Here is an 18,742-nt window from a genome sequence, read left to right as displayed (position 1 = left end):
AGGGCTTGTAGGTAAGCATTTCACAGTAAGGTCTGTTGTATTTGGCGCATCTGACAAATACAATTTTATTTGAAGCAGCACTGCACTGGGGTCTGTGTGGAGAGAGGCCCTCATGTAAGCATTGATAGGGACCCCTCTCTGTCCTAATTATTGCTAATGATTGCTATTACTCCAGGGTAAGGATATGGTTAAAGGTAACATGACAAGCAGTAAATAACAAGGTAAACACTGATAACATTAAGATCATGCTAAGACAAAGATTCAGTTGAAGACCTATGGGTCCATTAAGCAAGAACCGTACTCAGAACAGGACCAAAATAACCCTCACCCCAACAAGATGATCCAGGCCATACAAAAAAAAATCCTAGCATCAAAACATCATTGCCTTTGTTGCTTGTGCCAGCCAATGACACTCCCTTTCTGACAAGTTCTTTCATTTGGAACCTTTGACACAGGTTATAAGAACCAATCAAACTCCCTCCTTTGAGTTCTAGATTCATTGGGTTTTGAATCACTTCAAGTATAGTTGATTTACAGCTATGGGGTCACAGTGCTGTGGTCAGAAGATAGAGTGTAGACATTCATCTTGTATTACTGTTACATGGTACTCTACCACTCCCTATGTAATTCGTTTTCCATTATGTTGCCTGATTTATGGGGTTGTCAAAGTTCAGAATTCTCCAAGGAACTGGAATTTATATTCACAAGGAGATCTCAGGTGTGGCTCAAGATTTAGACCAAAGGGGGATTTTTGAAACAGAAGTTATTCAACCTTCTCTCAGGGGAAATCATATCAGCTGCTGTTCTGTCATCTATTGTATATACTATGTTGTGACTAAAATTACTTTATTGGTCAATTTTACACAATGTCCAACTGAAATTTGACTTCAACTTTTAACCCCTCCAAAAGACACACATACAGGTTGTTGGAAAGGGGCGGGGGACTGCCACACTGGGGAGCTGTTGTTGTGGGGGGGTTAAGTGCCTTGCTCAAGGGTTCAATATCAGTCAATGGCATCTAGGATTTGCCAGCTCACTTCTGGTTGCCAGCTCACTTCTAGCAGATTTTTTCAGTCCAACCCAGGATTCAAACTGGCAACCCTCTGGTTGTCGGCTCGCCTCTCTAACCGGTAGGCTAGCTGACGCCGGTATGTGTGCTTGCTGTTACTTGTTCTTAATTTTTCTTTTGATTAACTTTAGTAAAATATTTTGGCATTTGTATCTACAATGTCAAATTGACATGTCAAATAGATTGCTGACACAACTATAAAGCTACAGTAGGTGTGACTCACAGTCAGTGTGGGTAAAAAGTGAGAGGGGTTGTTACTTACCATGAATGGCAACCTTTACCTATCTCATTCATCCATGAATTAGTTTGTTTTGATAATCCATGGCAACTAAAAAGAGCCAGCCCCACTGGCAGCTAATGAGTAGCTATTCCTCAAGCACACCTACAGGTGTATGGCACAGAGGAAGAGAGCAGAGGGCCGTGGGAAATCTAAACTGCCCTCGCCTTCCCATCACCTCCACCTCTCCCACTCTGCTCTCCTGGAACTGAAGCCTTCCTACACAGGGCTGGGCCAGGCTTTGGCACACACTCACATACCTCCTCTGTTGCTCATACGTGGCAATGGACCAGAAAGTCACTGTGAAATAAGTGAAGTATACAGTATTGCTCTTTCTATAGTATTATTCCCCTGATCAGACCAACGGGAGGAATGAATCCCTCTGTCTACCCCTGATGCAAGCTTAGCAGAGGACAATTATATAAGAGGTGTGTGTGTGTGTGTGTGTGTGTGTGTGTGTGTGTGTGTGTGTGTGTGTGTGTGTGTGTGTACGTTGTGCGTGCATGCGTGCGTTTTCCCTTTCTTCTTATACCACACAGACATGTTACACTGTAAGGAAATATTTAGTTTTTACAATATATTAGTATGAATACTCAAAGGTTTGTTATGTATTCACAATACATGATCTGAGAATACAAAGTGCTGTGTGGAAGTGAACTCTGGATTGTTTTACATTAATTCTAAGACTAAAAGGGATTGTTTAACAGTAATTATCAGACTAAAAATGTTTTTTTTACTATAATTATCAGACTAAAAGGGATTGTTTTACAGTAATTCGCAGACTAAAAATGTTTTTTTTACTATAATTATCAGACTAAAAGGGATTGTTTTACAGTAATTCGCAGACTAAAAATGTTTTTTTTACTATAATTATCAGACTAAAAGGGAAAACATATTTTGTTTCATTTAGTTTGTTTAGTCCTGATTATTGCCATTTAGCCTACAGATGTTGGATCTTAATTTGATCACCCTGTTGCAGGAGAAACTTTAAAATCTTTTAGTGTATTTGAGGTTTAAAAAGGCTTCTGAAGTTTGTAATTTACACTTTGAAATTTCAGGCTTGATTTTCCCTTACGAAAAATGTATCAACCCCTACAAAAATGTCCATCAATTATAATCCACATAATAATTCACATTTCCTGTTGCTGCAGGATTATAGCAAATTGGCTCAAATTAAGATCCTACGTCTGTAGTAAGCCTAGTCTATTTATTAGATATTATTTATGCGGTTCTCATATGAGTTTTACGGCTTGTGCAGAGCTGAGAGAGGAATGATTGGAATGTTCCATGCTGCTACTATACTCAAGCAGCGACCCTTCATAGCAACTAAAATCCATGAGTGCTGCATCTTTGAATTGGTTAAACTGTAATGTCTATATCATTGGACGTAAAGCCTAGAAAGCTAAACCCAGCTACCCTTTTCAGATTCACTCAAATCCTAGTTACAAGTAGTGTGGCCTATAGGCCTATTGTGAACAAGTTGCAAGAGAAGTCAGAGCAGTATTTATTAATACATGCTTATAAAGCTAGAATCCTTAGTTGTTAAATCCATTTTGGGATTTAAAGATTCATTATACAGTAAATACCCATTGATTCTTGAAGAATATGACTTATAAATGCCCCATAAGCTTAGTACAACTGTCATACCCCATCAGAACCCAAAATACAGTGGCTTCAGCAAGTATTCTTACCCCTTGACTTATTCCACATTTTATTGTGTTGCAGCCTGATATCAAAATTGATTAAATAGATTTCTCACCCATCTACACACAATACCCCATAATGTCAAAGTGACTGAACCAGGTCCTCCAGTCCTGTCACTGAGCATCTCTGCTTCCCCTTTTTGGTACCCCTCAGTAGCTGCAATCATACCCTCGCTTAGACTACTGCCTCCAGATCGGACCTGAGACCTCCCACTTCCAATAGCCCACGCAATGTTCTGGCTGCGATGGGAAAGGACTGAGCTCATGCGTTCTAAAACTTGCCCTCTTCTCTAAGGCGGCTTTTTTGTGGGGTCTCTCTCCTGCTGTCTGTCTCAATTGTCAATTTAAAGAGCTTTATTGGCATGATAAACATATGTTTACATTGCCAAAGCAAGTGAAATAGATTATACACATTACACTCACAAATGTTCCAAAAGAATAAAGACATTTCAAATGTATTATTATGTCTACATACAGTGTCTATATAACGATGTGCAAATAGTTCAAGATCAAAAGGGAAAATAAATAAAAATAAATATAGGTTTTATTTACAATGGTGTTTGTTCTTCACTGGTTGACCTTTTCTTGTGGCAACAGGTCCCAAATCTTGCTGCTGTGACTGCACACTGTGGTATTTCACCCAATAGATGTGGGAGTTTATCAAAATTGGATTTGTTTTCGAATTCTTTGTGGGTCTGTGTAATCTGAGGGAAATTTGTGTCTCTAATATGGTCATACATTTGGCAGGAGGTTAGGAATTGCAGCTCAGTTTCCACCTAATTTTGTGGGCAGTGTGCACATAGCCTGTCTTCTCTTGAGAGCCAGGTCTGCCTTTCTCAATAGCACGGCTATGCTCACTCAGTCTGTACATAGTCAAATATTTCCTTAATTTTGGGTCAGTCACAATGGTCAGGTATTCTGCCACTGTGTACTCTCTGTTTAGGGCCACATAGCATTCTAGTTTGCTCAGTTTTTTTGTAAATTATTTCCAATGTGTCAAGTAATTATCTTTTTGTTTTCTCAGGATTTGGTTGGGTCTAATTGTGTTGCTGTCCTCTGCGGGGTCTGTTTGTGTTTGTGAACAGTGCCCCAGGACCAGCTTGCTTAGGGGGATCTTCTCCAGGTTCATCTCTCTGTACAGTAGCTTTGTTATGGGGGGTTTTGGAATTGCTTCCTTTCAGATGGTTGTAGAATTTAACGGCTCTTTTCTGGCTTATTATAATTAGCGGGTATCGGCCTAATTCTGTTCTGCATGCATTATTTGGTGTTTTACATTATACACTGAGGATATTTTTGCAGAATTCTGCATGTAGAGTCTCAATTTGGTGTTTGTCCCATGTTGTGAATTATTGGTTGGTGAGCGGACCCCAGACCTCACAACCATAAAGGGCAATGGGTTCTTTAACTGATTCAAGTATTTTTTTTGCCAGATCCTAATTGGTATGTCGAATTCTCTCTCTCTGTCTCTCTCTATCTCTCATGGTGGACGCCGCCTTCCTTTAATCTGCTCTCTAATAACAACAGGCACGTCATTGACCAAGTGCGCCGAGGGGAGGGGAGTTTATTGAGGAGAGCAGAGTTGGGTCGCCTACTGAGAGCTTCGACACAGCAGTCGCAGCAGACAGAGCAGAGCAACATCCACGGAACTTTTGGGGGAAGCAATCAATCAGTTTCTCTATCAGTCTCTCTCTGTCTCTCTCATTGCTCGAGCGACTGCCGAAGCCGAAGGAATGGAACATCAGTTGCTGTGCTGTGAAGTGGAGACCATCCGGAGAGCTTACCAAGACTCGAACCTGCTCAACGATAGAGTTTTGCAGACCATGCTAAAAGCTGAAGACAGTTATCTCCCAGCAACGAACTACTTCAAATGTGTACAGAAAGAGATTGTACCTTGCATGAGGAGAATTGTTTCTACATGGATGCTAGAGGTTTGTGCAAGAAACACTTTCTAACAGATACAAAACATTCCATTCACTGAAACATACCATAGGTCTATATGCCTATATGCCCTTTGGAATAATAATAGGCAACATACGCTACTAACATGCGTCTATAAAGATTACTTGTCCTGTGTTGGTCAACGTCTTCTATAGGCCTACCTTTAAAATGTGTTTATTACATTAGACCTAGTTATTCACCCAGTTTATCCTTTGGACTACATTAAGAGGTTGTCTGTGAGATTCATTGAGCCTAATTTGACCAGATACATGGTGCAAATGACGTAAAATATTCCCTTATATTATGTATTCAAGGGAACGAACAATTTAGTTTCATAATTCTCTAAATTAAAGTCAATGTACACGTATGCAGTCACAAGTGCCAAAATGCGCCATCTTTGTTTTCTTGTGGTTTATAGCACTTTGTCACTGATGTTTTCGATATAGTAGGCTAATTGAACTCATATGCATTTGGAGCTATGTTTACATTGTTAAGTTACAACTTGATAAAGCAAACTTACAACTGAACCATCAACGTGGATGTGGGAGTTGCAAAGGTCGACTCTAGTCTGAATATGGTTAATAGCTTCGATCCCTTTTGAGAGAATGCACTGAAAGTGTCATATAATGAAAGAAGAGACATTGCTTAAAATTTACATTATAAAAATGTTCTCGTGATGTGGACGAATATACTTTTTATTAATTTCTAAAGTTGCATGCTGTAATGAGATGTGGGCGCATGCTCCTTGTCCAATTTAGTGGCTTACCAAAAAGTTATTTTTGACCAGTATTATTTTAGCTATTCGGAGTAAGACACTTCTGTCCAATGAAGTATACTTCTTGGACTGTTTACATTCAATTGTTACATGCTAAAACCATTTTCAAATATAAAAAAATATTTTTTGAAAATATGACGAACTACAATAGCTTTCTACGCCATGTGCTTGCCTTGAGGCCACCTTTGTGTCCACGAGTGAAATAAAATGTATGTCAAAATGTTGTAGATGAATCCAAAAGGTCTTACATCTGCATTTACGGTCACATAATATGTACTTATATGCATGCATGTTATTGTTTGTTCTTTAAGATTACTTTGTAGTAGTGATGGTCACCGATATGTAAAATCTCAGTTGCATTTTTCGATTTGATATTGATATCATATCGGTTTGTAGAAAGTACAGTTCATACAACTGCGTTCGGATTGCCCATTGGCTCTGGTGTAAATGTTCTGGTAGCCTAAAGCCACCCAACCAGTTTGAAAACAAGGGGATCCCATCCACAGTTGTTGGCCCATCAGCAGGTAATTAAAGTATGCTTAAATCCTATGATTTGTTTTGCATGCAGGAACAGTCATGTATGCTCTTATTTTACAGAACAGTGTAGGTTAACAGGGAGAATAAACCAATATCATGATATGCCTTGCTCATATTGATATAATACTGAAAATCAATATTGGTGCCCACCACTACTTTGTACTATATATATATATTAATATAATATATATATATATATATTAGGCCTATACAGGTATAGACTGGATATGTAATGCATTTTTCGTTTGGTTTTTGATTACAGGTGTGTGAGGAACAGAAATGCGAAGAGGAGGTTTTTCCCCTCGCTATGAATTTTTTGGACAGATATTTGTCTGTTGAACCGACAAAGAAGACCCGACTACAATTATTGGGAGCTACCTGCATGTTTCTGGCGTCTAAAATGAAGGAGACCATTCCTCTAACCGCAGAGAAGTTGTGCATATACACTGACAATTCCATCCGACCAATCGATTTGCTGGTAATTTGACTTCCTCATCATGTTCTCATTAGTTGTAACCAATGTAGATTCTGTTAACGAGCTTTTGTATAATATAGTATAGTGCATGCCTATAATCATAACTATAATTGCTGTGTTCATTATATTCCATATAGCCATGGTTAACTTTGGGAGATCAATCATTTAAAATGAGAAAATAACTCAAATTCGGAATTAAATTCTCAAATCTAATTCCCATAACATACTGTATCAATGATTGTAATGATAAGTCATTGGCACAGTGGCAGAGCGTAGGCCTGTGTGGTGCATACCCCCTCTAGTGGTGTGTTGGTGTCTTGAACCCTTGCACAGTGTCCTACTACAGGTTATTCTCTCTCTCTCTCCTCTCCTCTCTCTCTCTCTCTCTCCTCTCTCTCTCTCTCATCTACAGCAAATGGAACTACTAGTATTGAACAAACTGAAATGGGATCTAGCCTCAGTGACTCCGCACGATTTCATAGACCATTTCCTCTCCAAACTACCCATCCATCAGGACACCCAGCAAATCCTGCGCAAGCATGCCCAGACCTTTGTGGCCCTCTGTGCTACAGGTATGCATGATGGGAGCTCCACCACCACCTGCCTGTCTGTTGTTACAGATGTAGGACCTTAATTTGATCACCCTGTTGCATTAGAACTTTCCTGCAATGCAGGACATTTAAAACTTGTAGTGTATTTGAGGTTTTAAAGGCTTCTGAAGTTTGAAATTTCCATTTAGACATTTCAGACTTGATTTTTCCTTACAAAAACATCCATTAGTTATAATCCACATAATAATTCAGATTTCCTGTGACTGCAGGATTACTTTCCTGCTGTAGCAAACTTCGTCACATTAAGATCCTATATCTGTATACTGCTGACTGCTCTGCTGTGCTCTTGCTGTTGTTGTTTAGTGCTGCTGATTTAGAGGGATGTTGTAGGCCTACATAACCAGCTGGGTTATAGATATACTGTCTGTGTGGTACTAAAGATGGGTTTTTAAGGTAAGCAGTTACATTGATATTTGTCAATGGCGTGATCAATCTCATAGTGAAAGCTGTGAGTTACATATATATTGTCTTCTCCTTATGTCTGATCAGTAGGGCAAATACTTCAGGGAGATACTTAGACTTAGCTGCTGTTGCACTGTCCATTTTCCACCGTGTAGAAATCCTTTAAGCTCTGTCATAGGCCTGCACAATGGAAGACTGCTCTCCATTTGCAAGCAGAGTTTTAACCAAGATGATACTGAGGAGAATACCTGCTCTGTAGGTTTCAAACCTGTACCTCCTCCTTCCCTCAACAAAAGTGGATTTGTGCTAGAGGAAACTATTTTGCCCTGTGGTAGGTCAGGGGAAAACTCAAGGTGCTGTTTGAAGTTACTGCTTCATTTAGGAGATTGACTGAATGGGCCTGAAGGTGGTTTGGGCTGGAGGTGGAGGGGTAGAGGGGGTTTAGGCTGGATTGTGGAGGGGGGTTTGGGCTGGAGGTGGAGGGGTAGAGGGGGTTTAGGCTGGAGGTGGAGGGGGTAAAGGCGTTTTCAGCTGGAGGTGGAGGGGTAGAGGGGGTTTAGGCTGGAGGGGGTAAAGGGGGTTTGGGGTGGAGGGGTAGGGGGGTTTAGGCTGGAGGTGGAGGGGGGTAAAGGGGGTTTGGGCTGGAGGTGGCGGGGGATTTGGGCTGGAGGTGGAGGGGTAGAGGGGGTTTAGGCTGGAGGGGGTAAAAGGGGGTTTAGGCTGGAGGTGGAGGGGGGTAAAGGGGGTTGGAGGTGGAGGGGTAGAGGGGGTTGGGCTGGAGGTGGCGGGGGTAGGGAGTGGAAGACGAGAGTGTGAAAGCATGTTGAAGATCCTGTATATGCTATTTGTGATGAGTAATACTTCTAAGGAAGGGATTTAACTATTCTGAACAAAAATATAAGTGCAACATGCAACAATTTCAAAGATTTTACTAAGTTACATTTCATCTAAGGAAATACATTAATTGGGCCCTAATCTATGGATTTCACAAGACTGGGAATACAGATGTGCATCTGTTGGTCAAAGATACATTAAAAAAAGTACGGCATGGACCAGAAAACCAGTCAGTATCTGGTGTGACCACCATTTGCCTCATGCAGCACGACACATCTTTGCATAGAGTTGATCAGGCTGTTAATTGTGGCCTGTGGAATATTGTCCCACTCCTCTTCAATGGCTGTGCGAAGTCGCTAGATATTTGCCGGAACTGGAACACGCTGTCGCACACGTCGATCCAGAGCATCCCAAACATGCTCAATGAAAGACATGTCTGGTCAGTATGCAGGCCACTGGAACATTTTCAGCTTCCAGGAATTGTGTACAGATCCTTGCGACATGGGGCTGTGCATTATCATGCTGAAACATGAGGTGATGGCGACAGATGAATGGCATGGCAATGGGCCTCAGGATCTCTTCACAGTATCTCTGTACATTCAAATTGCCATTGATCAAATGCAATTGTGTTCGTTGTCCGTAACTTATGCCTGCCCATACCATAACCCCATTGCCATGATGGGGCACTCTGTTCACAACGTTGACATCAGCAAACCACTTGCCCACACAACGCCATACACGTGGTCTGCAGTTGTGAGGCCAGTTCGACGTACTGCCAAATTCTCTAAAACGACGTGGAGGCGGCTTATGGTAGAGAAATGAACATTCAATTCTCTGGCAACAGCTCTGGTGGACATTCCTGCCAATTGCCCGCTCCCGCAAAACTTGAGACATCTGTGGCATTGTGTTGTGTGACAAAGTGCACATTTTAGAGTGGCCTTTTATTGTCCCCAGCACAAGGTGCACCTGTGTAATGTTAATGCTGTTTAATCAGCTTCTTGATATTCCACACCTGTCAGGTGGATGGATTATCTTGGCAAAGGAGAAATGCTCACTAACAGGGATGTAAACAAATTTGTGCACAACATTTGAGAGAAATAAGCTTTTTGTGAGTATGGAACATTTCTGGGAACTTTTATTTCAGCTCATGAAACATGGGACCAACACTTTACCTGTTGTGTTTATATTCTTGTTCAGTGTAGTTTTGAACTGCTGCCAAATTGTTGTTGTCAAAGGTGTTTCGATAGGCTTTGACACACCCCTGTGAAATACCTCTGTGAAATACACCTCAGTGAAATGCATTTACTGTACTTCCTTCATCTTGCCACCATAGAAGAGATGATCCCCTTTTTTTATGAGACTGTGGAGTCTCTTGTTTATATAGTTCCTTAAGGGCGGCTACCGGCTGGCATTCCTACATTTAATCTAAAGGCTTTCATGCATTTAGTTCCTTTCGCTTTTAGGGGAGCCTATGATTGGGTAGATTTAGTGAGGATATGATTGGTTAGATTTACATTTACATCATTTAGCAGACGCTCTTATCCAGAGCGACTTACAAATTGGATCTAGTGAGGATATGATTGGGTAGATTTAGTGAAGATATGATTGGGTAGATTTAGTGAAGATATGATTGGGTAGATTTAGTGAAGATATGATTGGGTAGATTTAGTGAAGATATGATTGGGTAGATCTAGTGAGGTTATGGTTGGGTAGATCTAGTGAGGATATGGGCCAAGATAATGGCTCTCTGTCTTGCCTTTATGCCAGTGTAAAGTTCAATTAATCTGACAGCTCTCTACCTCCATCCATGTGTCTAAGCTCTTTGTGGTGCAGGCTCTTGTAATGGGAGCTCAGTCACAGTGATGCCCCATACTCTTTGCATGGGTTGGTGGGTTTAAAGGGGGCTTGTCTCCTAGACTGGGAGGCCCCTAATTAATATGGTCAAATTAATGGTTTGCGCCTGGTGATTAGACCTGTTGTTTCACACAATGTGCCTCGCCCGAGGAGCCCCTCTGTGTGTGTGTGTGTGTGTGTGTGTGTGTGTGTGTGTGTGTGTGTGTGTGTGTGTGTGTGTGTGTGTGTGTGTGTGTGTGAGTGTGTGTGTGTGTGTGTGTGTGTGTGTGTGTGTGTGTGTGTGTGAGCACCCCTGCCTGGAGTAGATGCATTGTCTCTCTAACCACTTAAAAATAGGAAGTGAGACGTGATCTTTCCAGAGAGGTGTGCCAGCAGAGCTAGTTGAAGGGTGATTTATTGCATTGTGAGGCTGTGGAGAAGTGGAGGGAAAGGGGGTTTGGCTGCAGGGAGTAGAGGGGGTTTGGCTGGAGGGGATAGAGGGGGTTTGAGCTGGAGGGGGTAGAGAGGGTTTGAGCTGAATGTGGAGGGGTAGAGGTAGTTTGGGCTGGAGGTTAGGGGGGTAGAGAGGGTTTGGGCTGGAGGTGGAGGGCGTAGAGAGGGATTGGGCCGGAGGTGAAAGGGGGTAGAGGGTGTCTGGGCTGGAGGTCGGGGTTTGGGCTAGAGGTAGAGGGGGTCTGGGGTGGAGGCAGAGGGGGTTTGGGGTGGAGGGGGTTTGGGCTGGAGCTAGAGATGGAGGGGTAGATGGGGATAGTGCTGGGGCTAAAGGGGGTTGGGCTGGAGATGGAGGGGGGAAAGGGAGTTTGGACTGGGGGTAGAGGGGGTTTGGGCTAGAGGGGGTAAAGGGGGGTTGGGATGGAGGTGGAGGAGGGGTAGATGGGGTTTGGGCTGGAGGGGGTAGAGGTGTGTTAGGCTGGAGGTGGAGGGGTAGAGGGGGTTTGGGCTGGAGGTCAAGGGGTTAGATGGGATTTGGCCTGGAAGTGGAGGGGTAGAGGGGTTTGGGATGGAGGTGTAGGGGGTAAAGGTGTTTTGGCTAGAGGGGGTAGATTGGGTTTGGGCTGGAGGTGGAGGGGGTAGAGGAGGCTTTGGCTGGAGGGATAGAGGGGGTTTGGGCTGGAGGTGGAGGGTTAGAGGGGTTAGGGCTGGAGGTGGAGTGGGTAGAGGGGGTTTGGGCTGGAGGTAGAGGGAATAGAGGGGTTTTTGGCTGGAGGGGGTTTAGAGGTGAATGTCTCTCTGTCTTTCTCTGTGTGTGATTATTAAGCCGCTCTTGGGCTGAATAAATAATTAATCACCAACGTCATTATTCCAACAAGTGCAATAGGTTTCCCCTCTTATTTTAATTACATGTTTTATCTGCTCTTTAATCTTACCTAATGTGCTGTATGCATGCCAAGTTACTCTCTAAGTGGACAGAGAGAGGATGATAGAGAGGATAGAGAGAGGAGGATAGAGAGAGGAGGAAAGAGAGAGGGGGCTGGAGAGAGGAGGACAGAGCTGGGGGCATAGAGAGAGGGGGCTGGAAGGGGAGGATAGAGAGAGGGGTCTGGAGAGAGGAGGAGAGATGATGGCTGCAGGGGTGTAATAAAGGCTGGGAACTACAGCATAGTTCATCGGTAGCAGGCAGGGCATCCTGCCACATATCAGCATGGTGTCACTAGAACTTTAGAATGCCTCTGTTCTGATTCTGCTGGATGCACGGTCTCTCTCCTCTCTGCCTTGCCATTATCTGGTTGTATCACATTAAACTGCCCCATCTCCCTCCTTCCCCTTCCCCATCCCCGTCACCTCTTCTCACCCCTCTCTTCCTCCCCCACACCTCCTCCTCACCCTTCACTGCCAGGGTGGTGGATGGAGAAGATGTGGCTAGTTAGAATGGCCTATTAACATTTGTAATCTGTGTCTTGTTGTCTCACCCTGTGTCGACGGCTCCCTTCAGATAATCAATGGCCTGAGCTGCCTCGTTGCAGCCAGTGAACAAGGTCATTAGTGAATTGTTTGTGGATCATATGCCTTGCTTCAGGAATTTGACCTGTTGCCTCTCTCTTTCTTCCTTCCTTCCTTCCTCTCTCTCTCTCTCTCTCTCTCTCTCTCTCTCTCTCTCTCGCTCTCTCTCTCTCTCTCTCTCTCTCTCTCTCTCTCTCTCTCTCTCTCTCTCTCTCTCTCTCTCTCTTTTCTCTCCACACCAGATGTCAAATTCATTGCCAACCCTCCGTCAATGATCGCAGCGGGCAGTGTGGCGGCTGCTGTGCAGGGGTTGCATCTGAAGATGGACGATGCAATGTCATCCCAGCAACTGACTTACTTCCTGTCCCAAGTCATCAGAAGTGACCCGGTACGCGAGGACAACCCAGTCTCATGCAAAAACATTGAAATTGAACATATAGCTCCGAAGAGAGCCTAATATAACAAATGTGTAGTATTCTGCACAGCTTTGCATACTTTATCTATGCCCGTCTCTTTAGTCAGTTTGAGATGTATCTTCCACAGATTCCATTTATTGATCTGATTGCTTTCACTATGTGGTAACTCGTGCGGGAGAGGGGATGACAGTAGAACAAGAGAGGAGAGAGAGAGAGGAGAGAGAGAGAGATCTGAGAGACGGGATGTGGAGCAGCAGGTAGCCATGTCATAAACCCTGTCTCTGAAAGGGGCTAGGAAATGAGAGGCGAGTGAAGTCAGCTACACGACAACAGTGTGAAAACGTTCTTGCTCATTGTTCCCATGGTCATTGGTACAGGGACTTAACTCTTGTGGCGTCCAAAAGGAAAGGAGAAAAACATCTAAATAAAATGAAAGTAGAGGAGGCACCATGATTAAATGCACTTTTGTGCATGTACTTTTTTTTCTAGAAGTCTGTTGTGCATATTCACATAACGAACACAGGACACAGTCCTAATGTCATAATTCAATACAGAATCTCTCATTATTTCAGAGGAATGTCACAAATTACTTTTTTTTTTATAAAAACACTTTTAAGCCATCCTCTCTTTTAGGTTAATAACTTAGTATTGTTAGCAATAGAATAACTTCTGAATCCTTCCTCCACTGGTCTGGCTCTAGTTTCTACAGGCCTCTTTGATCGAGGTAATAAGAACTGTAATCATTAGAATGAGATCCCTGGGGAACTCCTTCACCCACCTGATTGAGGGTCTGGCCCTCTTATCCTTGGCCCAGTGAATTGCTTTAGCTCCTATTGTTTTGGGGCCAGAAATGGGTGCTAGCAGATTGGGTTTCCAGTCGTTCTGGATGTATTGTCTTCCTCCTAATCCTCACATAGTCACAGCCCTTCCCAGTAGAGTACCTCTCTGCCCTTGTGGTTCTATGTGTGCTGCCACGACTCCTTAGCCGTGGTCATTGGTACCATTGTCATACCATTCTAATACTGTATACAGACGTAGGATCTTAATTTGAGCCAGTTTGCTACAGCAGGAAAATACGTCAGCAACAGGAAATGTGAATTATTTTGTGGATTATAATTAATGGATATTTTTTATAGGGGTTGATACATTTGACATTAGGGAAAATCAAGTCTGAAATTTGAAAGTGGAAATTGCAAACTTTAGAAGCCTCTTTAAACCTTGAATAGACTACAAGTTTGCATTTCCTGCAGTGCAGGGAAATTCTCATAAAAAAAAGAGTGCTCAAATTAAGATCCTGCATCTGTATTGTTCAGATTGATTGAACATTTTAGTTAGAAGGCAGGCCAAAAGGCCCCTGACTGTAAGTGGCGCTCATTACTGAGAGACCATCTAGCGCTAGTTCATATCTTATCACTAACGATGTGTCTCCCTCTGCAGGACTGTCTACGGGCGTGTCAGGAACAGATCGAGTCCTTATTGGAGACCAGTCTCCGTCAGGCACAGCAACACACTGTTTCCACGGACACCAAGAGCATGGATGAGGAGGTGGACCTCTCGTGCACGCCAACGGACGTGAGAGATGTGAACATCTGAGTGGGACAGTGTTGTCTGGTGCACTCCATATGAGGCCATAGATGGAGGAGAGGGCTTCGGGGAGAGAAGAGGATGCGCTGATTGACACTGTCTCAGCAGCACCGCTCCCCGCTGACTGCGCTCTCACCTACTTGCATACCTGTGCTCATAGCACAGGGACTGGTCTGGCCTGGCCTGAACGTCTTGTCTGGCTCCCAACATGGGTTGTAAGGGATCAGCCAGGGCTTCATTCCTACATTGCTCTCTGTCCCGTCACTGGTTTGAGGCAGCATAAATTGGGCGTGGTTCCAAAACAAGCTTGAATAAGAGAAGAAAATTAGATGTAGTGCTGTATGTGCAACATAGACAAACTATAGAATAATGAACTAGGTCTTCTTTTTGTTCAACAGATTGAACCTGCACCTGCAATTTGTCACATAAAAAGCTAGTTTCAAGTTGTTTGATGACATTGGCGTTTTAAAGTGTGTTAAACCCACTTCTAAAGGAGCAGGGGTTTTGCTGTGCCTGGTTTGTTCGGTATGTCCATGCTTGCATCAACGTTTAACCAACTTTGAGATATTGTTTAGAAAATCGGTCTTCTAACCTCCTCTTATTTTTAAATGGAGAATGTAACCATATACAATGTAATTTTGTTTAGCATACTTTTTCAATTATCGTCAGAGGACTGTGGATTACCTCTGTCATAACTGCTGACACACTGCCTTCAGAAGAGAGCAAGCTAACCAGTAAAGTACAGTTACTTCAGAATGTAGGCAGGAAAAAGTCTACATTCTATTGTACTGAATACTTGCAGCATTGCATTCTGCTGCAGAATGATTAGCTAGCTGTCCTGTATGCTCTCTCTATGTAAGCTAACATAGTCCACAGTCTTTATAGAATTGTTACTCTGTCTTACTTTCTAAAAACATTCCATCGGAAAAGCACTTTGGGTCAATAACTCTTTACTGACTATTTTTGAGAAGAATGGAATGGTTTGGGAACAACGACAGACTTGCCTCTGGGATGTCTAAATAGGGTGTTATGTGGGAAAGGCAGGACATAGTAGGATGTTTTGGGGAAGTCTAATCTATTTATCCAGCTATAGTACCTGGACCCAAGCTTTCTTAATAGTAAAGACACAGTGAAAGATGGCGGTGCCATCCTCAAAGAAGGCACCTTTCTATCAGTTCTCCTCATGACAGTTGATGACAGATTTGGAATTTTCTAACTGCTTGAATTGAATCTGAAGCTTGTAATTTATAGTTACTTGAACAACAACTATTTATTGCACAATATTCTATTTTCAAGGCCAGTGTGGATCATGATGACAGAAGGCTATTTCATGTCAGTATGTCAAACCATTCAATACTTTGAAAGGCATGCGAAGTGGAAGTAAACTCAAAATATTACTATGAAATCATTGCATTGGCTTAGTGTACTGAAAGTTGAGGAAAAGCTCAAATTTAAAAACTAAATGTTTTAAATTTTCCCCTGTCATCAAATAATCATTTAAAAGGCTTTTATATCATTTTGCACAAATTCAAATATGTGTTTTTTGTGTTGCTAGAGATCTGTGGAGGATGAATCTGGAAGACATAACTGAAGTTGCTAAGGGGTTTCTAGGGGAGTGATAGGGGGGCATGAAGTACACTATGTGGGGAAACTGCAGAATCAATGTGTGTGATTGTATAATGACAGAAAAATAATGAGTGAACACTCCTTATAATGAGGCTGCTATGGAGGAATATTCCCAGCAAAGTTTCACGACTAAATGAAATTAAAAATAAAATAAAAACAATGCTTTTTTCTTATCAATTGTTTGCTGCTACTTTGTAGATATTTTTATTAAAATGTCAATATACTGCCATGTAATAAAAATAATTTTCTCATAGAAAATTATATGATATTATTGATATTGTCCTTCTTTCATAGTTGTATTGGTATGTGATCTGATTTTTTTAAACTCTTGTTTTATGATTTCTGCTCTATTCAAATTGTTTTTTAAATAGAGCTCCTGTTTCCTTCACAATACCTCATGCCACAGACACAATTATCTGTTAATTTCATCTGAGTTTTACTTTTTTATTTGCCTATGATGATAGTTCTGTTATAACATTATAAAAAAAAGTATGATTTAGTACCATTATCCAAATGGGTCCTGCAGGGAGCTAGTAGAAAGCATTGATTGAACCTGGTGCCATAATAACCAACCTGATGTAATAAAGTTGTTATAATTCCTTTATTACATCTTTATAAGCCTATTTTAAGTTGTTTCAGTTAAGAAGCCTGTATCCCCCATTAGGTCGACGATGGCCCTATATATATATATATATATATATATATATATATATATATATATATATATATATATATATATACAGCTTTTGTACAAATTGAAAACAGATATGATGGACTTTTGTAAATGGTATCTTTACCTATTAAGCCATAGGTTGTTTTCTGATAGCGATTTAACACCATTTTGATAAAAATTCTATACATTGTGTCATCAGCTCGAAACGACCAGAGACATGACATTATCAATCATGTGTTTTTACTGCACAATAAATGGAAAATAAAATGACCCAGGAGACTATTGCATCTTTTGTCTTTATAGTATGTTAGTGTCCCATACTAAGCCAATATTGTTATTTTTTTTGCCGTAAAATAAGAAAATACTGTACGTATCTGGTCTCTGTGAGCAAAGTCAAGTAAATACTTTGCATGGATATGATGCTGCTGTACAAGTCTTTCTCACTTTGATTCCTACCTAGTGGGGAACATTTGTTAAAAAGACATCAGGCTAGTTTGCTTGTGTTGGTGTGTGTGGGGGGGGGGGGGGTAGAGAGGGCAATAGAGAGGAAGGAGAGGGATATAGGACATACTATTTTGTTATGCATGGAATTCTTTTGAAGGGGGGTTCTGTATAGAGGAATGGAAAGGCTGAAACCCTAATCCTTTCTCACAGGCCTGTGAACATGAGCTGGACAAACAGGGCAGTGGAAGGAGAAGAGCAATGCAGTACCCCTACCTCCTACCACCAGCCCGTATCCCAAATGCCACCCTATTCCTTACACAATGCTGTACCCCTACCTCCTACCACCAGTCCGTATCCCAAATGCCACCCTATTCCCTACTGAATTATGTAGGATCTTCATTTGAACAACCTGTTGCAAGAGAACTTTCCTGTAGTATATTTGAGGTATTAAAAGGCGTCTGAAATTTGTCATTTCCACTTTGAAACTTCAGACTTGATTTTCCCTTACAGAAAATGTATCAACCCCACCCCCCCAAAAAATGTAATTAATTATAATCTATGTAATAATTCACAATTCCTGTTGATGCAGGATTATTGTCCTGCTGTAGCAAACTGGCTCAAATTAAGATCCAACATCTGTAGTGCACTACTTTACCAGTCAGCCAACCGCCATGTGCCTCAGGTCAAACTGCACCACCATTGTTATGTCACACAACAGAACAGCTGCTGTAGTAACCAGCCTCTTACTGCATAATGTAATTTATCAAACAGTAGAGAGAGAAGTAGCGTTTTCCTCTTCATTAGCTTGTAAGATTGTAAATCTGCTTTTAGTTTGTGTCCTTCAGAGAGTAACCATAAAGACTAGCCTGTGAAGTGATGCACGCTGTGATAAGTGTAAATTAGTTACAGTATAATGACTGCAGGGTTTTCCTCTTATGTGACTACTTTTGATACCAGCTGTCGCTTGTCTAGAATACTGCTTTCTAGAGAATGCTGCTTTCTCTCTCTTCTTTTCTAAATGATCTCTCTTACCAACACAAAATGCTCTTACAGACAGTGCTTCTCAGAGTTGTCCGCTTTGTGCTCTTGCATTTTCCACTGACACAGCATTATGAAGAAGAGGGTCATGGTCATTGGCACACAGGTTTACAAGCGGTAAAGCTGGCAGCATTTGACGTGAAGTGCTGTTTGTTTGCAGAGCGGAGCCTTGAAGTAGAGAGAGAGATACCAGAGAGAGAGAGAGTGAGAGAAGAGAGAGCGAGAGCATGTTATCAGTGGGCCTCAGTTCATGCCGCCAGTCCGATCCTCACCTGCTGCAGAGTGCTATAGGCCAGCTGTCCTTTCGGCAGCTGGCCCCTGCCTGCTTTGTCCTGTTGAGTTCTGATCCAGGCCTCTTCTAGGAAAAGGAAAATCAGAAAGGCAGCTGTCCAGCAGCATCAGGACAAAACCAGCCTGGCAGGCAGCAGCATTGAGCAGACAGCCTCTGTGGCTCTCATTCACTCTCTACCAACTGTACTGCCATGTGGTGTCACAGGGTCCCAGAGGAAGGGTCATAGCACCCTCTACTGGAAGGTCCAGAACAG

General features: G+C 42.2%; 1 protein-coding gene across 1 annotated transcript; it reads left to right on the top strand.

Annotated features, from left to right (window-relative positions):
- The first annotated feature begins 4,605 nt into the window (after nt 1-4,605).
- Nucleotides 4,606-16,985, top strand: LOC106561617 (G1/S-specific cyclin-D1). Its single transcript, XM_014125743.3, has 5 exons — nt 4,606-4,977; nt 6,562-6,777; nt 7,187-7,346; nt 12,659-12,804; nt 14,270-16,985. Exons 1-5 carry the CDS (start codon nt 4,780-4,782, stop codon nt 14,423-14,425), a joined length of 876 nt encoding a protein of 291 aa, XP_013981218.1. The 5' UTR covers nt 4,606-4,779; the 3' UTR covers nt 14,426-16,985.
- Nucleotides 16,986-18,742: the final 1,757 nt, after the last annotated feature.

The sequence above is a fragment of the Salmo salar genome, chromosome 10 (genome assembly GCF_965601325.2).
Source record: "Salmo salar chromosome 10, fSalSal1, whole genome shotgun sequence".
Lineage (NCBI taxonomy): Eukaryota > Metazoa > Chordata > Actinopteri > Salmoniformes > Salmonidae > Salmo > Salmo salar.
Note: the sequence above shows the minus strand (reverse complement) of the source record. Positions and strands in the feature narration are given on the sequence as shown.